General features: G+C 44.1%; 1 protein-coding gene across 3 annotated transcripts in view; it reads left to right on the plus strand.

Annotated features, from left to right (window-relative positions):
- The first annotated feature begins 412 nt into the window (after positions 1–412).
- The window catches only part of ANO3 (anoctamin 3), a 1,608,515-nt gene continuing 1,588,540 nt past the window's right edge, over positions 413–20,387 (plus strand). For 2 of the 3 annotated variants that reach the window (XM_069221955.1, XM_069221956.1), the window contains exon 1: positions 413–614. In XM_069221955.1, the coding sequence (XP_069078056.1) occupies positions 563–614 (52 nt within the window). In that variant the 5' untranslated portion in view covers positions 413–562. The remainder of the gene's footprint in view (positions 615–20,387) is intronic. The other variant, XM_069221954.1, reaches the window with a different exon arrangement.

Below are 20,387 nucleotides of genomic sequence, written 5' to 3' on the forward strand. Positions count from 1 at the left end.
GCACTTTTATGTGTTCAGTTAGACTTCTATTTGAAATAATTTAGATGCAAAATGCATACATTTTCAAATGTCAGCGCTCCAAGTGATTTTCACAGTGGCTCTAGATGGGGATACATACACACTGTTTGGCAAGTTTGGAAACTGGATACTTTTATTGGCTATAATCCTTCTCAGACAAATGCTATTTTTCTTTGCTGCGTTAAATGCTGCAGTATCCTCCTTGCCGGCCTTTATATTGTTGTTTATATGACGTGCTTCAGGCAATAAAGTCTATTTACTGAACACAAAAAAACATATTGCTGAGTTTCCAATTATATTGTCTTGGTGAATTATTCCTGAAGTATCCGCTAAGGGGAGCGCGATGCTGGACCTCCCTTTAAGGTTTCTATGGCAACAGCAGGGAGTAGAGTCTGTCAGGCAAAGTGCTTGCTAAAGCAGGTGTCGTATTGCACAGCCCTCCAGAAGCTCCCGGATACTGGGACCAGCCGCGCGCCGCGGCATTCTGTCATTGCAGCATCCTGGCCCCCTGATTTTGTGAATGGGTTCTGTGAAGCTCAAGTGAATGAAGATGGTTCACCACTCAGGGTCTTTTCAATGCTTTAGGCAGCATAAAGGTCAGTAGGAATCCTTGTTTCCCGCGCTGAGAGCTCTAACGCGAGGTCTGCATGCCCTTGTAGTGTACTACTGTGGCGCCCCAGCTAAGAGAGCAGCTGACGGCAATGTGCTTGTCTAATGCAGATGTTTGGGACTCTTCGCTGCAGACCGGCGTTCAGCCTGCTTGCTTTAAAAACGCCGTCTGCGTTCATCGGGCTTTGAAATCCAGCTGGTGCACACCGCAAACGCATGGCATGCAAAATGATCAGCTTGTGCACTTTCATTTCAATGCAGAAATTAGAATTACAGGATGACCTTTGTGTTTTAAACGGAGTCTCTTGAATTATAGTATAGGCACGGGGTCGATGGGTTAAATGACGGCAAAGATCTGCAGATTTGGCGCAGGTGGACAGATGCTGCCAAAAGTTCGAGATTGCTTCTCTGCGGTAGAAATGATTTGCAGCAGCACTAACAAACATGTGCATGTCCTGCTGAGTGCATTCATTTCCGGAGCTGTTTCTGAGCCTGCGTATCATTCCAATGCAGCAGTTTGCTGGATTACGGAAAAAGTTGTATTTTTACATAATTTGGCGAGGTGCCTTAAGAGCACAGTCGCAGTGGTGGTGTTGTGATTTCTTTCGATATTTGTGTGTCATTTTTGCTTGTGGAACTATGTATTTAAGTGTTAACATTGTGCATGCCTGTTTCCGCCACATGCATCCTAATAGGCTGATGACGCCGTTCCCTGTGTGTTTTCTTCTGGGATAATCGTATGAGTTTTTCAACGTGTTTGTGTTTTTGGTGTATGTTTGGCTTTGCTCAATTTGTGCCTCTGTCCACCTATTCCTGTTGCTCATTTGCATATGACTTGGATTTTTCCAGTCAATTGCAAAGTCGATGAGCATTATGAAGACATAGTGCCAGAGACAATGTTTATAGTGCTCTAATTATACACAGAGGTGAGGGAACCTAATTATTTCCTAAGTGTCCAGACCCCGAATGTGAATCCTACTTGGTACATTCCAAAACACAGCACCTTTGGGCCGCACAAACAGCAATAATGTGTTTCTGTAGTGTATTTGTACAACCAGCGCTGAAATGTATGATGCCAAAAAGCACCAGCAAGAGAACCTCTGGCTCTGCATTCTCTGGGGAGAGATTTCCCTCATATGATAGGGAATTCCCTATGAAAATGAGGAAATCCCATCTGGCTTTGAAGAATGCCACCCCCGCCAGCCAGGGGAGTGGTTTAAGTGTAACCTGGAGGCGGGGCCCTGCTGGATGGAGCCTTTGAGCTTGACAGTGTTCACGTTTTCTCCAGACCAGCGTCTCAGAGATGGATGTCAAGGAGGGAGAGGATGCAAGAGAACTGTACTTTCCCACGTTTGTGCGCGCCTCCACCACCAGCATTTAGCTGCTGCTAGCCGCCAGACCCAAGCATAAAATATGTCAATAAAGTGCTTAAAATGGGGATCGCACATTATTGGCTTACGTGTGCAAAACATGCCCTTTAGGGTTCTCTGATATGCTCCAATCGCAGTGTTTGGTGCCCTGTTTTTACAGAGCTTAGTTTCATGTCCAAAAAAACAGCTTTCAGGAGCTTAGAAGTGATTCAAACTTTACATTAAAACAGGTAGCTGATCTACAATCGCCAGTAGGTGTAAAGGGTTATTCCATGTAGCATGTTACTACAAAGACATTACACTTAAAAAATGGAACACAACATTCAATTTGAATAATTCGGTAAAACACGGTAAAGTAAAAATGCGCAGCCCCCGATTCCAATATGTTTACTCTTCTGAAAAGGATTGATTAACATTTAGAAAAACCGAATTGGCAATAAATACGTCGATATTTGGTACAGAAATATGGATGCTTCTTAGAGAAACATGGCGAATTCAACATTCTGCCTGTGTATTTTACAGAAACTAAATTCACATTTTCTAGATGTCAATCTATGAAGTTTGCAAGTATTCCCAACTCATGCATTGAATTTTGAAGTCTGTGGGTTGACATCCGTTACTTGTTCCTCAAGTTGTAAACCGGCAGACTCTGAAAATAATAGACATGAGTTTAATCATGGCATCTGCATGTGAATAATTTCTGTGATAACAGATCCATTACCTTTCTCTTTGTACCTTAGTCCCTTTAGCTGTCAAATAGTAAAATAGTGTAGAATATTACAATTAATATGCCATTATTGTATAAAAACACAGGTGCCTTAAAGCAATTTTAGTGTGTGCGATGCAAGAAAATATATTGATGTATTCCTGGGGTGGGACTATTTATCCAAACCAGTATAGTTTCTGGGGTGTCCGTTTCTATCACAACGACCCTACTCGTAGTCCCACAGAGTTAGGTCTGGCTCAAAGTTATTTAATCTTAATTTTGTCACTAATTCAAAAAAGAATATCAGCAGCTAACTTCCATTTATTTTTCATGGTTAGCCATTGTCGAAGGGGGCTAAGACCATGCTTCTAGAGGATGGTTACAGTGAAACATTTGTGTTTCCAATAGGTTTTGGTTATAAGCCATTAAAAGATAATTGTGTCATACTTCAATGTAACATGTAGCTTGTAACCAAGTTAGCGTTTAGATGTCTTTATTTTGCTGACAGTACGACATTTTATTGCTCATTTATGGCTTTTTGTCTTTAGCAAGTGCTTGCTGTATGAATGTCTTAGCCGTTCTATAAGGTATAGTACTATTCCGTTCACTAATAGCCATTGCAAATACATTTGTTTCAGTTTGTTGTTATGATGACACGTAGGGTTTATTTATTCACACACTAAAGCTGTGCACACAATACTTTCTTGAAAATGTATGGAACTTTATGGGCCATTATCAAAAGCATCCATATGCAGTAATAAGCTGAATATACCTATTACGTTCAACAGAAACACAACATTATATTTGCATTTCATTTAATACTACTTGTCCTTGAGGGTACTGTTCAGCAAAGGGCCCTTCTTTCATAAAGTTGCAGCCCAACATGTTACTTTTTTTGTGGACTTATCCTTATAGTGAACTGAGCGCAAAACAAACATACATGAGCAACTATTGCCAAACAATTCCCCTAAAACTTGTGGGCTTTGCCAGTGCTTGTGAAATATCTGATGAAGATCTTGGGAGAGCAAAAGTTTGCTGTACATTGAACCTTACACTGACTAGAGTAAAATAAATGCATATTGGCAAAACACACATACAGTTACTCTCTTACTCTCTAGTTCAGATTTTTATATTAGATTATCTTTAGATCGAACTAATAGAGTTATTAGCAGGTATGTCGTGTTTGTTTAGTTCATTTTTTTTATTTTCAGTACTTATTTTATTACTTAACTTTTTATTTTGTAATTTATATATTTTTAAATGTTGACCCTAACCAACTAAGCACAACTGTAAACCATTTAAAACATGTTTTATCCACTTCTAAGACACCAGTAAACCCTAACATAACACAAAGTAAATCTATCTTAAACCAATTGCTAACCTGAAGTAAGTAATCTGAAGTGCTTGTATGTTAAGTTCATTGTTGACAACACAACCGCACACATGCACACACGCACACACACACAATAATATGAGAACAAAATAGACCAGAGATCAAGAAACCAAAATCTTACTTCACCAGTGATGTTAGCATTTTGCACTAATTTAACAAGAGATTATAATTTATGAGGTCCAATTAGAATTTCAGTACTGTGAACCTCTAAGTTATATTTTCCATGAAATTGGATAGAAAAGTAAAGTTCAGGTAGGACTTGGGTTTTAATGTCCAAGGAAAGGTTCTTCATAAATTTTTGTGTGAGCTACATTTAAGGTGGGTGAGACCTGTGAGATGAATACTTGTATTTTGGTACGGTGTCCAGCCCCTTGAATGTGTTGGATGGAGTTTTTCTTTACCATACCCTTTTCTGATAACAGCATTAGTAGATGAGCTGTGTGTGTCTCAAGAAACCACCCACTGGTAGGAACTTTACAGGGGTGACCAATGTGGCTTTAGGGGGAAGTAGTCCCACAGAGCAGGGGGTAGAGCAAGCCATAATCTCCTTAGTTGTTAGATCAACTCAGAGGGCAGGCTTGTTATCCCTATGGATGGAAGTCACCACTTCCATGAGATCACAGTCAATAGGATCCCTGTCACTTCTCTACTTCTCTGAGAGATGCTAGTGCCAGCCAATTCATTGTATTGGAAAGGCTAGTTTCTCCAGATCACAACCTGCCAGGACAAGTGTGTAGGGTGAGTCAGCCCCTTGGGCAGGACTTTCTTTGTCCTATGGCACTTTTACCTCTACAATAGTGATGGGAAGTGTCCCTGATGAGCATCATAGTTATACCGCAGATAACCATTGACTACATTCTGGACAACGAGTTACCCACAGGTATTAACAGAGCTGGATCGGCAGATGCCCAGGGTGCTTGTAAAGCTCTGGTTTCTAGGGGTGGTATGTCCAAAAGAAGGGTAAGGATGCCTAGATGGAGTAACAGGAAGTGGAAACTGTCCACAGTGGATCATAAAATGCCATCTCTGAGAACAGACTGACCCTGGTGAGGCCACTTCTGACCTGGAGGTGCTCCCTGCACTGTCACAGAAACAGAGGGCTGAGACTTTTACTGGGAGTAAGGTTGTGATCCTTTTCTGGGAGAGTTTGGGCCAGTGAAGACAGGGAATGCCTACAATCTCTCTGTCCCCCCGACACTGCTTTGTTCTAGCCCCGGGGGATGGAGTCCTGTGTGCTAGTGAATGGACATCAATGTAAAATTCAGCCCTGGGGAAAGGGGTCATCAAAGCATCTATGATGTTTGGGGAGGAGAACCACATGTCCCTTCTCTAAAAATAAAAGTTGGCCCGGGGAATGAGATCCCTGTAGCATACATGAGGCTCAGAGAAAGGGGATGCAGTCCCTCTGCCCTGAAAAAATTAATGGGCCTCCCTGGCTCACTTGGAGGGCCTAATTTGTTTTATCTCATGCTAATGCAAATTTGTGGTTTCACAAAAAAATAAATAAAAATAAATGGCCACCAGCCATAGAGGGAATGGCATCCCTACCCTGCCCCAATATGTTTTTTTATATTGTTTGCAGCATAGTGCCCTAAAATGACTATAGTCACACCATTGGTAATGTGGTTGCAGCCAATGAGATCCTACTTTTTGATCTGTTGGATCACGGATTCTCCACAACATGATATTGTTAGAAATGGGGTTTTTGGTTGGCAGTCAGGTTGCCCTCTGTCCAAACAAGAACCCTCACTCTAGTCAGGGTAAGTCACACACAATCCAAAATCAGCCTGTGCTCACCCTCCGGTAGCTTGGCACGAGCAGTCAGGCTTAACTTAGAAGGCAATGTGTAAAGCATTTGTGCAATAAATCATACAACACCATAGTATAACACCACAAAAATACACCACACAGTGTTTAGAAAAATATAGAATATTTATCTGGGTAATTGCAGGTCAAAACTATCACAGTTGCAATATGAATTTGTAAAGATATCACTGAAAAGTGATATTAAGTGTCTTAAGTCTTTAAAAAGCAATAAAGTGTCTTTCAAGCACAAAGTACCTGGTTTCTGGTGGGAAATCTCCTCAGAGGGCCACAGGAGAAGAGGTGCGTGGAAAAAGGATGTGTGCGTCGATTTCTCCTCAGTACACACAGACTTGCGTCGTTCTTTTCCACGTGGCGAAGTCGGGCGTCGTTTTCCGGCGCGCAGACAGTCTCTTTTTGTGGATCGCAGGGATTACCAGATGTCCCGGGTCTGTGCGTGGATTCTCCTGCTTGTTTTCCGGCTGCGCGTCGTTCTGCGGGGCTGCGCGTCGAAGTTTCGATCTCACGGTAGGCGTCGCGTCGATTTCTCCTTGGAAGTCGGGCAGCGTTGTCCTTGCGAGGCCGTGCGTCGGAATTTTGGTTTCACGGCAGGCGTCGCGTCGATTTCTCCTCGGAAGTCGTCGGCGTTGTCCTTGCGAGGCCGTGCGTCAAAGTTTCGCGCTCACGGTAGGCGTCGCGTCGATTTCTCCTGGAGAGTCGGACGGCGTTGTCCTTGCGAGGTTGTGCGTAGAAGTCTCGATCGTCCCGAGGGCGTTGCGTTGATCAGCGTCGGTGTGCGGCGTTTTTCTCGCCGCGAAACAAGCTGTGCGTCAAAATGTTCGGCGCACGGAGCGTCCAAGTGAAAGGAAGAAGTCTTTTTGGTCCTGAGACTTCAAGGAACAGGAGGCAAGCTCTATCCAAGCCCTTGGAGAGCACTTTCACAGCCAGACAAGAGTTCAGCAAGGCAGCAGGGCAACAGCAAGGCAGAAGTCCTTTGTAGAAAGCAGACAGGTGAGTCCTTTGAGCAGCCAGGCAGTTCTTCTTGGCAGGATGTAGTTTCTGGTTCAGGTTTCTTCTCCAGCAAGTGTCTAGTGAGGTAGGGCAGAGGCCCTGTTTTATACTAAGTTGTGCCTTTGAAGTGGGGGTGACTTTCAAAGAGTGTCTAAGAAATGCACCAAGCCCCCTTTCAGCTCAATCCTGTCTGACAGAGTCCCAGTAGGGGGTGTGGCAGTCCTTTGTGTGAGGGCAGGCCCTCCACCCTCCCAGCCCAGGAAGACCCATTCAAAATGCAGATGTATGCAAGTGAGGCTGAGTACCCTGTGTTTGGGGTGTGTCTGAGTGAATGCACAAGGAGCTGTCAACTAAACCTAGCCAGACGTGGATTGAAGGGCACAACAAGATTTTAGTGCAAAGAAATGCTCACTTTCTAAAAGTGGCATTTCTAGAATAGTAATATTAAATCCGACTTCACCAGTTAGCAGGATTTTATATTACCATTCTGGCCATACTAAATATGACCTCCCTGCTCCTTTCAGATCAGCAGCTGCCACTTCAACAGTGTATGAGGGCAGCCCCAATGTTAGCCTATGAAGGGAGCAGGCCTCACAGTAGTGTAGAAACGAATTTAGGAGGTTTACACTACCAGGACATATAACTACACAGGTACATGTCCTGCCTTTTACCTACACAGCACCCTGCTCTAGGGATTACCTAGGGCACACGTTAGGGATGACCTATATGTAGAAAAAGGGGAGTTCTAGGCTTGGCAAGTATTTTTAAATGCCAAGTCGAAGTGGCAGTGAAACTGCACACACAGGCCTTGCAATGGCAGGCCTGAGACAAGGTTTAAGGGGCTACTGAGGTGGGTGGCACAACCAGTGCTGCGGCCCACTAGTAGCATTTAATCTACATGCCCTAGGCACATGTAGTGCACTCTACTAGGGACTTATAAGTAAATTAAATAGTCAATCATGGATAAACCAATCAATAGTACAATTTACACAGAGAGCATATGCACTTTAGCACTGGTTAGCAGTGGTAAAGTGCTCAGAGGTCAAAAGCCAACAACAACAGGTCAGAAAAAAATAGGAGGAAGGAGGCAAAAAGTTTGGGGATGTCCCTGTCAAAAAGCCAGGTCCAACAGATATATACATACATTTTGAAACGTAATTTCTTGAAATCTACTGAAAATTTTACTCCAAATCACATAAATCATGTTTTCTGGACCAAAATATATATATTTTTTCAAATTTGATATAATTCCATTCAGCCTAACTTGAGGTACCACTGTCCAATTTTCCTATTGAAAAATGAATAAGGTAAAAATGTTTTGGGACCCCTCTTTCTCGGCCCACACTTAACGAATGAGCAAAGGAAGGAGATGGGGTGGGAAAAATTTGTTAATTTACAGTTTTATGAAGATTTGTCAAACAAAATTATTTTCATTTGGAAATGTGGTCCTACCAATAACTACCAGCGGTGACTGCCACTAGGATGTATGTATGTCAGTCACCAGTAAGTAGTTATAGTTATGACATAGTTTCCATAGGAAAATCATTTTTTGCTTTCCCAATAACTTTGGCGCCATTTGACGAATCTTCATGACATTTTCAAAAGTAATTTGCCAGTCACCTCAGCTGCTGTGAAAGTTTTAAGGTGATTCATCAAGCGGGGACTGAGAAAAAGGGGGGCTCTGAAAATGCATTTTCCCAATGCAATTTCCCATAGGTATTTTAGACACGGCTACAACCCAAACTGCTGAAAGGAATTACACCAAATTTGGGAGAAAGCTTGATCTTAGTCCAGAAAGAGTGCTTTATGTAGTTTGGTGTAAATCTATTCAGCAGTTTTGGAGTAGTTAAAGAAAAAATGTTTATGTATATCTAGAGACACGGAGGGTCTGCGGAACCCACTGTCCTCAAACTGAGATCTGACTGACTGCCACCACTTCAACGATGAAGTGGTGGCAGCCATTTTAGGTCTCATAACTTGGTCCTGATTCCTAACAAGAATGCAAAAAACTAGGAATACCCTGACCCCCTAAGCCAGCCTAAGGCTAAAAGATTTTTTTTAAAAACATTTTTGCTGTGAATTTGTGGAGGATCCCCAAATCTGCAGCAAAAAAACAAAAAAAAAACAAGCAGGGTATCCTGCGCATCTTTTGTTTAAAATCCTCCTAGGTGGACCAGAAATATTTGGATTTCAGGGCACACTCGTGGCTGCCTTCCCTAGGCCGATTCTGTCTCCAGGGAGCCCATCGCCAGGGGCCTCACTGTTTTTGTGAAGGGGTCATTTTGACCCCAGGTACCCCATCCACCAGGACCTGGAGAGTGCAGTAAAAGGGGGAGGGGCCATTTGGCCTCCGCTCCATAAGCCATTAAGGGCCCTGAGGACCCCATCCCCAAGGGCCAGTTCAGGCTATGTCCCAGGGTACCCACTCCAGGACATACCAGTTTCCCTGCCCACACTAGCACAGGTAGGGGAACATGTGTTTGCTCTTGCTTGGTGGGAGTAATTTCAAATATCCCGCCAAGCAGGAGCAAACACCATGTGTGATTCTCTGCCCACAGTGATGCGGGCAGGGAAAAAGATGGGAAATCTTGCTGCCATTGGCAGGGAGCAGCATTATTATCTGCTTTCTGCGGGCCGGAGCAGTGCCAGCTTTCACTGAATACGGGGAGCCAACTGTGGCCATGGGATCCTTGGGGCTCTCCCTGCATCGTCCTGTCCTTGAGAAAATAGCCAGGCCCCGGGGGATAGAGTCTCTGGGGCCAAAATCATACCGGAGAAGGCAGCCATGTGGACACTCTTTCTTTATTTGGTCAAACCCTGAGGGATTGGGTCCCACTTCCCCTGAAACATGCTGCTGGGCCCCTGGGGAAGAGGCCCCTCCTACTAAAATATGCTCTAGGCTCTGGAGATGGGGTCTCCGGGGTCAAAAGTGGCTACTTCCCCTAAAAAATGCACAGGGCCCGAGTGAATGAGGTTGAATTTGGGCCACCGATGGGGGCTGCATGTCCCTTCCCCTTAATTTTAATTATTGGCCCTGCGAGATGGGGTCCCCAGGGCCTTACAAAGCTTGGGGAGGGAGGCCATGCTTCATTTAACAGAGCTGTAGAGAACAGCACAATACCAGCGAATACACATTGAGATCTGTTCATCCACACTTTTGAATCAATGATTTAATAATTTGAATACATTTCAGCAAAACGTTCCCATTCGTTCATTGGTTAGTGTGCATAATTGCAAGCTGGGCATGTCACTGAAATGCAAAGCTAAGGGGGCTGAGTTAAAGGGTGTACACTTGTGCTTGCGTGTGGGCAGAGGAGGTTACATTTTTGTTTAGTGAATGCATTTCATGGGATTACTGCCATCAATTACTTCTTCTTTTAGCATTCAACCATAAGGGTGAGGTAAGAAAATTTCTAAGCTTGCACCTGTGGGAATGAATGAGCTGTAAACCTCTCTCTCTAACCTACAGAAAACAGGCTTAAATCTAGATTTCAGCTAAATTCATTCAACAGCTTTCTCCATCTGTGCACACAGGATCTTGAACAAGATTCTCCTAACCATCAGGACCACCCCAGCCTTGCAGCCTTGCTCCAATTTAGGAAAAAGTTGTAGACACACCTCTTTCAAGAAAACAACACCACAATAGCAGCCCACTTCCCCTCTCAGTCATTGACTGTACCTTTGACACTGAACCTGCATGGGTCTTAGCTCCCTTTTGGTCAGGTTTGCTCTGCACCAACATCTGATGACAAAGGCCTTTAGGAAATTGCCCTGTAGAAATCGCAATCTTCGATCCCCAGAATAGTAAATCGCAAATGGGGATTACCTATTTTTGATTCCTATTCTGATGTACAAAGCATTTCCTGAATACTATTTGGGCATTTAGGAAATGCAATCACCATATGCAATTTAAAAAGAGCACTCCAACATTATTATTTTTTTTGCAATACAGCGCACACATCCCCCCTGGGTATATGTGTGCTCTACCTGTGAACCACTATTTTCAGGTTGCCCCTGGGGGGTGCTTTTGCCCATTGCCATCCTTGATTTTGTATATCCCAAATAAAAAATAGGTATTTGGGAAATGCAGAACCAGCCCATTGACACAAATGCAATGGGATTCCTCATGGTTGCGATTTCCTTATAGCAATTCCTACTACTTTGTAAGAATCACTATTAGGAAATCGGTATCTCCAAAATGCCCTATTATGTGATGGTGGACAGACCGCTTTAACTGTCTCTTAATTTATGACAACTCAGTATATTCTTAGAGCCATCACTGAATAATATTTTAGTTTATTAACAGTAACAGTGTATGATAAATGAAATACAGCCTTAGCTTTTCTTGCCGTGAGCCTCTTAGAGCATATGGTCAATAGATGTCGGCATACTAAGATGTGCAAACACCATGCTGCATCCAAGAGTTCATCAAACACCACTGTCATTGTTTACCACCAGGTCTGTGTGTAATGTACTGTAAACTGTGTGATGCAGCTTGTGCAAATACCACACATATTTTAACATTTATCTCATATTGATATTGAGCGTTTTTGGTGAACTGTTTAATTTATTATAAGGGTCCGCCTATGGAAGTTCAGAATAGTAGCACATGTTTGTGTTAGCATTTTTCATTTCACTTGTGTAGGTGAATTATTTCTGTATGTGGTATTCTTTAACCTGGAGTCTTGGTGCTTCTGAAGTGTTCTCACAGTAATAACAAAAATCTCATAGGGCCCAAATACGAGTTTGTCAAAGCAGGATACCACTCTGGCCAGCTCCATGTTCTTTAACAGGGATAGCAGGATTTGGGAGCACCGAGTCAAGGTTTACTCAGTGTACATTAATGTCTAGTAAAAATCAGCACAGTTTCGAGGCTTCTAGAGAGCGGACTCAAGACATTCCCTACCTCACCCCACATCGAGCAGTAGTGGGGCAAGCAATCTCCCCCATGTATTCCCCAGCTTCTCCGGAAGCCACCCTTCCCTCTACTATCCTCCCCAGCCCAAGCCATTGCACAGCAAGCCATTTTGCCCCCTATTTTTATTTACTATAGAATCAGACCAGGTGGTAAACTCCACAAATACAGATACAACCTGCATAAAAAGACTGTCTATTTCTGAGTCCACTAAGTTATTCCCTTTCCAATTCCAGTCTGCCATTCCCCAGTTCAAACTGAGATTACCATTACCTCAAGGAGAGAACTATTTAGAATCATTACGTCCGGACATAAAATCTCCCCATGGATTTAACAGAGAATTCAGATAGGAGTCCTGACTTGTTATTTCTTGTAGTTATTGAATTCCAGTGTTTTTGAAAATATCTTCCATGCTATAAATGTGGACCAAATATATGTTGGAACAACGCATGCTTGAACCGCGCATGCCTGAACAACGCGGTCGGAAAAAAGGACCACGTTGCTACCACTAATGCCTTTACCACGACTACCTTAACAACAAATTTTCATTGTAATGCCATTCTTGGTAAAGGCATGCGTGGAATTCCATGCATGGTTGCAGCATGCGGTCCCCCTGACCTCCCCACCCTTGCCCCTAAAATTACTGCGACCACCCCACCCCTAAAACCTAAAACTACCCTTATCCCCCACCCCTAAAACTACCCCGATCCTCAACCCCGCCCCTAGAACCTAAAATTACTCTGACCCCCCGCCCCACCCCTAGAACCTAAAACTACCCCGACCTCCTACCCCCACCGCTAAAAGCTAAAATTAACCCAACTGCCCACCCCCACCTCTAAAACTACCACAACCCCCACCCTGCCCCTAAAACCTAAAACTACTGCGACCCCCCACCCCGCCCCTAAAACCTAAAACTACCGTGACCCCACACCACTGCCCCTAAAACCTAGTACTACCCCAACCCCCACTCCCAACCCTAAAAACTAAAATTACCCCAACCCCCACTCTGCCCCTAGAACTACTGCGGCCCCACTCCTAAACTACCCCAACCCCACACCCTGACCCTAAAACTACAGTGATCCCCCACCCCTAAAACCTAAACTACCCCAGCCCCACACCCCCACCCCTATAACTACCCTGACCCCCCTACCCTGCCCCAAAACCTAAAACTACCCCGAACCACCACCCCTAAAATCTAAAATTACCCCAAACCCCAACCCCCACCCCTAAAACCACCCTGACCCACACCCCACCCCTAAAACTACCACGACCCCCAACCTTGCCCTACAACCTAAAACTACCCCGACCCTCCACCTCTGCCCCTAAAACCTAAACTACCCCCAAACACCACCTCACCTCTAAAACTACACTGACCCCCCTAAAACCTAAAACTACCCCCACTATGCCCCTAAATCCTAAAACTACAACAACCTCCCACCCGCACCTAAAAACTAAAATTGCAAGCCCCTAAAACTATAGTGATGCCCCCACCCTGCCCCTAAAACCTAAAACTACCCTGACCCACCACCCCGCCCCTAAAACCTAAACTACCCCAACCCCCACCCTACCCCTAAAACTACCCGACCCCCACCCCACCCCTAAAACCTAAACTACCCCATACCCACCCCTAAAACTACCCTGACCCCCACCCCACCCCTAAAACCTAAAACTACTCCACCCCACTCCTAAAAACTAAAACTACCCCGACCCCCACCCACGCCCCTAAAAACTAAAATCACCCCGAACCCACCCCTAAAACCTAAAACTACCCCGAAACACCACTCTTGCCCCTAAAACTTAAATTACCCCATCCTTCCACTCCGCCCCTAAAACTATTGCGACCCTCCACCCCTTCCCCTAAAACCTAAAAGTACCCTGACCCCCCACCTCTAAAACCGAAAGCTACCTGACCCACCACCCCTGCCTCTAAAACATCCCCGACCCCCCACCCTGCCCCTAAAACCTAAAACTACCCTGATGCCCCACCTCCACCCCAAAACACTAAAATTACCCTGATCTCCCATCCAGCCACTAAAACCAAAAATTACACCCCAACCCACCACCCCGCCCTTAAAAACTAAAACTATCCCCGCCCCCCCAAAACACTCCCCTAATGCTATCCCAACCCCACTTACCTGACCGCATCCTCTCCGATCCTGAGTCTGTTTTCCTCTGCATTAGCCACACATGTTTGTTTTTCAGACATACGTAGTTAAGGCATAGGAAAACAGGGTCATTTTTCAGGAAAGCGCTGTTCCACTTTCGTAGACAACACCCGTTGTTGTTCAGTCGTCGTTGTTTAGGTTGCTTCCCAAGTGGAAAAATTTAGTATAGACGAAAACAATCAGGATATCGCTATTTACAAGCCATAGTTTAGGTATTTTCTGTACCTCTACAAGATTACTTAATTAATTCAATCCAATAAATCTAGAGGTTACTTGTCATTCGTGCATTTCACAAGGAGCTAGTAAAAAAATAATAACTGGAGTCCAAAAGCTGGGACCTTGCATATATCCAGTGCATACTTTGTATTCAATTCACAAAATATTGTCTGCATTCTTCTTGCTTCCAGATCCCAGCTGTGCTGCCTCTACATGGCTTTCATCAAAGAAACTGGTGCCATGGTTTTCCCATGGGAGGAGCAGAAGTGTCTGTTTGCCCAGGGACCTCACTCATGAGGGCATGATGCTGATGCCTGTTTTTGTCATATATTCATGATGAATCAGGTAACAGCATGTGCCGCTAGAGGGCACCATACGTGGGATCTGTTTCCAAATGTTTCCCTGGGTGGTGCTTACTATTTTACAAAAGGTTATAGTGCTGCAGGAAAAACAGAGAAGGCGTACATGAAATTTGTGACAGAGGCACCACTAAAGCATCTGACAGGTGTGGCAGCCTCAGCAGGCCCCAGCATTTGCCAATAACATCTTGATGTGACGAGGGCAGCTGCAGTAAATGCGCAATGCAGATTGGGGAGGAAATTAATCTTTTAGGCTTTGTAGACCTCATACTCCACTATTCATGAAATAATTGATAGTATAACACAGATTTGTATTTCTTTGTTAAGGTTGGACATTAATTTCAAAGCACAAGCATATACCCTCTATTTAAATCGTGCATGTGAATGTTTTCTTTTAAGTGAAACAGTTTTCCTGATTTCTATTGATAGGGCTTGTCTGACTTCAGGAACTATGATACCAACTTAACTCAAGGAAGCAATGTCCATCATAGTAGTGCTATCATGCCCACTAATGTGTAAGGAGGTCTGACATGGACATGTAAGAGCAACATGTGAACTTGTGGCTTGTAACTTCTCCTAGTCACAGAACCCAATTGTTAATCAGAATTTGCCACCAGGAGAAAGTGGCCACCTATTTATTAGAGTTATTTTATGCCTATAGTTTTATAAATATGGCCATATAACTCTAATCCTACGTTGGCCAGTGTTTAAATATTAAACAGAACATGTCAAATGGAGAATGCAACAAGCATTTCAACGTATGAAAATAGTTTACACCTGCATGTGAAATCTGCATGCTGACTAACGCAAAGATCTCTTGAGCCCGACAAAATCTTCTACTGTTAAATGCGTTTGTTTATCTTATGTGTTCTATTACAGCTTAAGTGTTCATTACTTAACAACTAAGGTCTGCAGTACGTGATTATTCTCTTATCTCCTTCTGTATTCCAATTACGAGCCTGAATTCAATTCTACCTCTTTTCAGCTCTTTACATTTTGGAACGTCGAGTAGCGCTGCTTGTAGGCTCTATATTTATTGCTTCATTAGGTTTTCGAAAACTAAGCATTAAATAGATAAGCTTCGTTTGTTGGCAGCAGACTTTCTCCAGCCATCAGCACATGCCTCCGTTGGACTGGGAGTTAATCACCGCCTGTCCCAAGGAATGCGGAAGTGCTGCAGTGCGGATGCCGAATGCGCTGCACACATTCAACTTAACTACGTAGAACAGAATAGCCACTCCTCTTCTACACAGCCATATGATCCTGTTCCTACATCTATGACTTTTGTACAGTAAAAACTGCGCCGGGTAAATTCCGGTACCACCTGGTAAAATCGCAGGTGCGTTACTTCCCCCTAATGCCGAGTTTTTTCAGCTCTGTATAGTGGCGTTTTGATCAGGTGATACTAAAGGTTTTCACGTCTTTCCAAATTTACCCATTCATATTTCACCACACCTTTCTTTCAGAATTGTGAAGTGAAACAATTGTGAAGTTCAAGAAATCTTTAAATTCCTGTTCAGGCACAACATTCAGTTAGCGCCTAATTGAGGGTATACCCGGATATTCGAATGAGGCCATTGTTCCATTTTATTTAGCGAAGCGGATTAGCCATTATAACCATTATACACGTTCAGTAAAATCTATCTTCTTCCATCTTTCCTAATTTTTAATCACTTAAGTATTTTACTTTGTCCCCGCTTTGGAAGTTTCTGGAAGTGCATGGGAAGCAACTTTTTGCTTTGGTTTCTGTAGCAAATCCTCAAAAGGAATGCACCTACGTCCTCACTTCATTCTGGTATACCCCTACGATCTCACGTCATCCTGTTTCTACGTCCTGACTTCTTTTTGTTTCTACTCCATGCCTCTTGTAACCACAGAGATTAGATCTCACTGACCTCTTACACCCTCGTTAGAGTGAAACTATGCCACCTGCATTTACAAGTGTCACTGGCCCCAGAATTATGGGGCCCGCAAACTCCAGATTTTATAATTCCATGCTCTAAGACACAAGACCTCCCTTCACTTCTGCACGGGATGCAGCATGGCTCCATCTATCCCCTGCCACAGTGGAGCAGGCTATGCTCAGCCTTGATAGAAGGTTGCATTTATGCACTGTCCCTACCTTAACCTACTCCTTTCGCCCCACCATCCCCCGCTCCGGGCTAAAAGCAGGTGGGAAATGTCAACGTTTTTCTTCCTGCAGTGGGGGAAAATGCATGGTAAGGATTTCAGAGTCCATGAAGATATTTCCCATTTTGTGGGGTAAGCTCTGTGTATCTGTAATTTGGTGTGAGGCTATTTGCAGGAATCGTAGATTCCTTAACAACGAAGGTCTGCAGTACGTGATTTACCCATTCATATTTCACCACACCTTTCCTGCAGAAATGTGAAGTGGAACAATTCTGAAGTTCAATCATAGATTCCTTAACAACTAAGGTCTGCAGTAAGTGATTATTCTGCCGCCCATATTCCTGTACCAATTTCTTACCAAGTTGAAATAAAGACTTCGGTGGAATTACTTACTTAAAAGCATTACATTTACGAACAAACAACCTCCGAAATTGTTGAAAGGTATCAGTGTTAGTTTGAGTCCTCTCTGGTGGGTCACCCCAAACATTTTTTCTTCTCTCCTTCTGTTTTAATGAATTTTTCTTTGTTGGTCATAGGACTCTCATCACTTTACGACGGCTAACTAGTACTAAAGTGCTTGTGCTTTGCCTTTAAATGTGGCACAACTGGCCTACACCCAATTGGCACATTTAATTTACATGTAACCCTTTAGTAAAGTGGCACTACATCTACCCAGGGCCTGCAAATTCAATTCTACTAGTGGACCTGCAGCGCTCATTGTTCCACCATCTTAAAGATCCCTTTAGACATGTCTCAGGCCTGCCATTGCAGCCGGTATGTGCAGTTTTTGACTGTGATTTTGACCTAACAAAATAAACCTCTTTCCAGGCCTAAAGTTTCCCTTTTTAATACAAATTAGTCGCCCATAGGGTAGGGTCCAATATATTCAAAAAGCTGCACATGTATTTTAAGTCTTAGATGTTCTTGTAGTCACATTTCTTTTCACTATTGCAAGGTCTACCTTTCCCATTAGATCACATTGGTTTACCTTATTACAGCAATAAGTGAAAACATTTGTTTGTGAGCCCTTTGAAACATCATGTTTGCCTCTGAGGAATTGTAGTTGAAAACTCTCTTTAATGATGATGTGGGATCGTAAGTCACAGTTCTGAAAATTCCACTTTCAGAAAGTTAGCATTTTCTTGTCCTAACCATTTGGTGCTTGCAGCCTGTTTCTTGGGTCACACCACCAGATGTGGTTGGCATTTGGCCTTTGTGTACTCCTCCCAGGCAGCCACAAAGTAGAGGGCCTGAGTGTTGGCAAGACTGACAATCCTGAGTTGATGAGAGGGGCAGAGCTGTCATCTACCAAACGTGCACTTTGAAGGGGCTGCCTCAGTACATTCGCAAAGGGCTCCATTCTAGTTTATTGTGTCTCCAGACAACCTGGGGCCATGGGAGGGAACAGGAAATTCCAGACACTTCTGTGAGGGGAAAACTTCACTTCAAATGGGGCACAGGTATTAAAATAGGCCTGTCAGACCAACTCATTTGCACATATTTTTAACTCTCTTTGCTTGTCTTTTAAAGCGGTGCATGGCCAAGGTTCAAAATACTTGCCCGCTAAATTAGGTTGGTACAAACCAAAGAGACATCTTAGATCATCGTCAGTCAACTATATTCAGGTTCACCGGACTAATAGAGTGAAGTGGGGTGATAAAGCCTTCACTGTAGCTGCAGCGAAGCGCTGGAACTCCCTCCCTCTAAACATTAGGGCTGAAACAAGTTATTTACGGTTTAGGAAATTGATTAAAACATGGCTCTTTCCTAACTAATTTTTGTTTTTCCTCTGCGGGTTGGGGATTTCCCGATGAGTTCAGTGTTGTTCTTACCTATGTTAGCTCTTCGATGCTCTTTGTAAGCCGGAATGCGCTTTATAAATACATACACATGCATACATTCATTCCTGGACCTGTGGATACTACACATGAAGAACGGCCCTGCTGCCAGAGGACTGCCCAGCTGCCTAAAAAAGAACACTGGAGTGGCACCCTTTATTCCAGGTTGAAGTGATTTCAAGGATACTGTTAGAAATGGGGTTTTTGGTTGGCAGTCAGGTTACCCTCTGTCCAAGCAAGAACCCTCACTCTAGTCAGGGTAGGTCACACACAATCCAAAATTATCTTGTGCCCACCCTCTGGTAGCTTGGCATGAGCAGTCAGGCTTAACTTAGAAGGCAATGTGTAAAGTATTTGTGCAATAAATCATACAATAACACCATATAGCACCACAAAAATACACCATACAGTGTTTGGAAAAATATAGAATATTTATCTGGATAATTGTAGGTCAAAACGAATGAAGATGCAATGTGAAATTGTAGAGATATCACTGAAAAGTGATATTAAGCGTCTTAAGTCTTTAAAAAGCAAACAAAGTCTCTTTCAAGCACAAAGTACCTGGTTTACAGTGGAAAATCTCCGCAAAGGGCCGCAGAAGAAGAGATACGTGGAAAAATGGTATGTGCGTCGATTTCTCCCCTGCACACACGGACTTGCGTCGTTATTTTTCACGCGTCGTTTTCCAGCACACGGACAGTCTCTTTCTGTGGTTCGCGGGATTACCAGATGTCCCGGGGTCTGTGCGTGGATTCTTCGGCTTGTTTTCCGGCTGCGTGTCGTTCTGGGAGGCTGTGCGTGGAATTTTCGTTCTCACGGCAGGCGTCGCGTCGATTTCCCCTCTGGAAGTCGGGCGGCGTTGTCCTTGCGAGGCCGTGTGTCGAAGTTCCGGTCGACCCCGAAGGTGTCGCGTCGATCAGCGCCAGTGTGCGCCGATTTTCCCGCTGCGGAGCAAGCTGTGCGTCGAAATTTTCGGCGCACGAAGAGTCCAAATGAAAAAGAGAAGTCTTTTTGGTCCTGAGACTTCAGGGAACAGGAGGCAAGCTCTATCCAAGCCCTTGGAGAGCACTTTTACAGCCAGACAAGAGTTCAGCAAGGCTGCAGGCCAACAGCAAGGCAGCAGTCCTTTGTAGAAAGCAGACAGGTGAGTCCTTTGAGCAGCCAGGCAGTTCTTCTTGGCAGGATGCAGGTTCTGGTTCAGGTTTCTTCTCCAGCAAGTGTCTGAGGTGGTAGGGCAGAGGCCCTGTTTTATACCCAAATGTGCCTTTGAAGTGGGGGAGACTTCAAAGAGTGGCTTAGAAATGCACCAGTTCCCCTTTCAGTTCAATCCTGTCTGCCAGGGTCCCAGTAGGGGGTGTGGCAGTCCTTTGTGTCAGAGCAGGCCCTCCACCCTCCCAGCCCAGGAAGACCCATTCAAAATGCAGATGTATGCAAGTGAGGCTGAGTACCCTGTGTTTGGGGTGTGTCTGAGTGAATGCACAAGGAGCTGTCAACTAAACTTAGCCAGACGTGGATTGTAAGGCACAGAAAGATTTAAGTGCAGAGAAATGCTCACTTTCTAAAAGTGACATTTCTAAATAGTAATATTAAATCCAACTTCACCATTCTGACCATACTAAATATGACCTTCCTACTCCCTTCAGATCAGCAGCTGCTACTTCACCAATGTATGAGGGCAGCCTCAATGTTAGCCTATGAAGGAAGCAGGCCTCTCAGTAGTGTAAAAGCGAATTTAGGAGTTTTACACTACCAGGACATGTAAACTGCACAGGGACATGTCCTGCCTTTTACCCACACAGCACCCTGCTCTAGGGGTTACCTAGGGCACACATTAGAGGTGAATTATGTGTAGAA

This window comes from Pleurodeles waltl, chromosome 3_1 (assembly GCF_031143425.1).
Source record: "Pleurodeles waltl isolate 20211129_DDA chromosome 3_1, aPleWal1.hap1.20221129, whole genome shotgun sequence".
NCBI lineage: Eukaryota > Metazoa > Chordata > Amphibia > Caudata > Salamandridae > Pleurodeles > Pleurodeles waltl.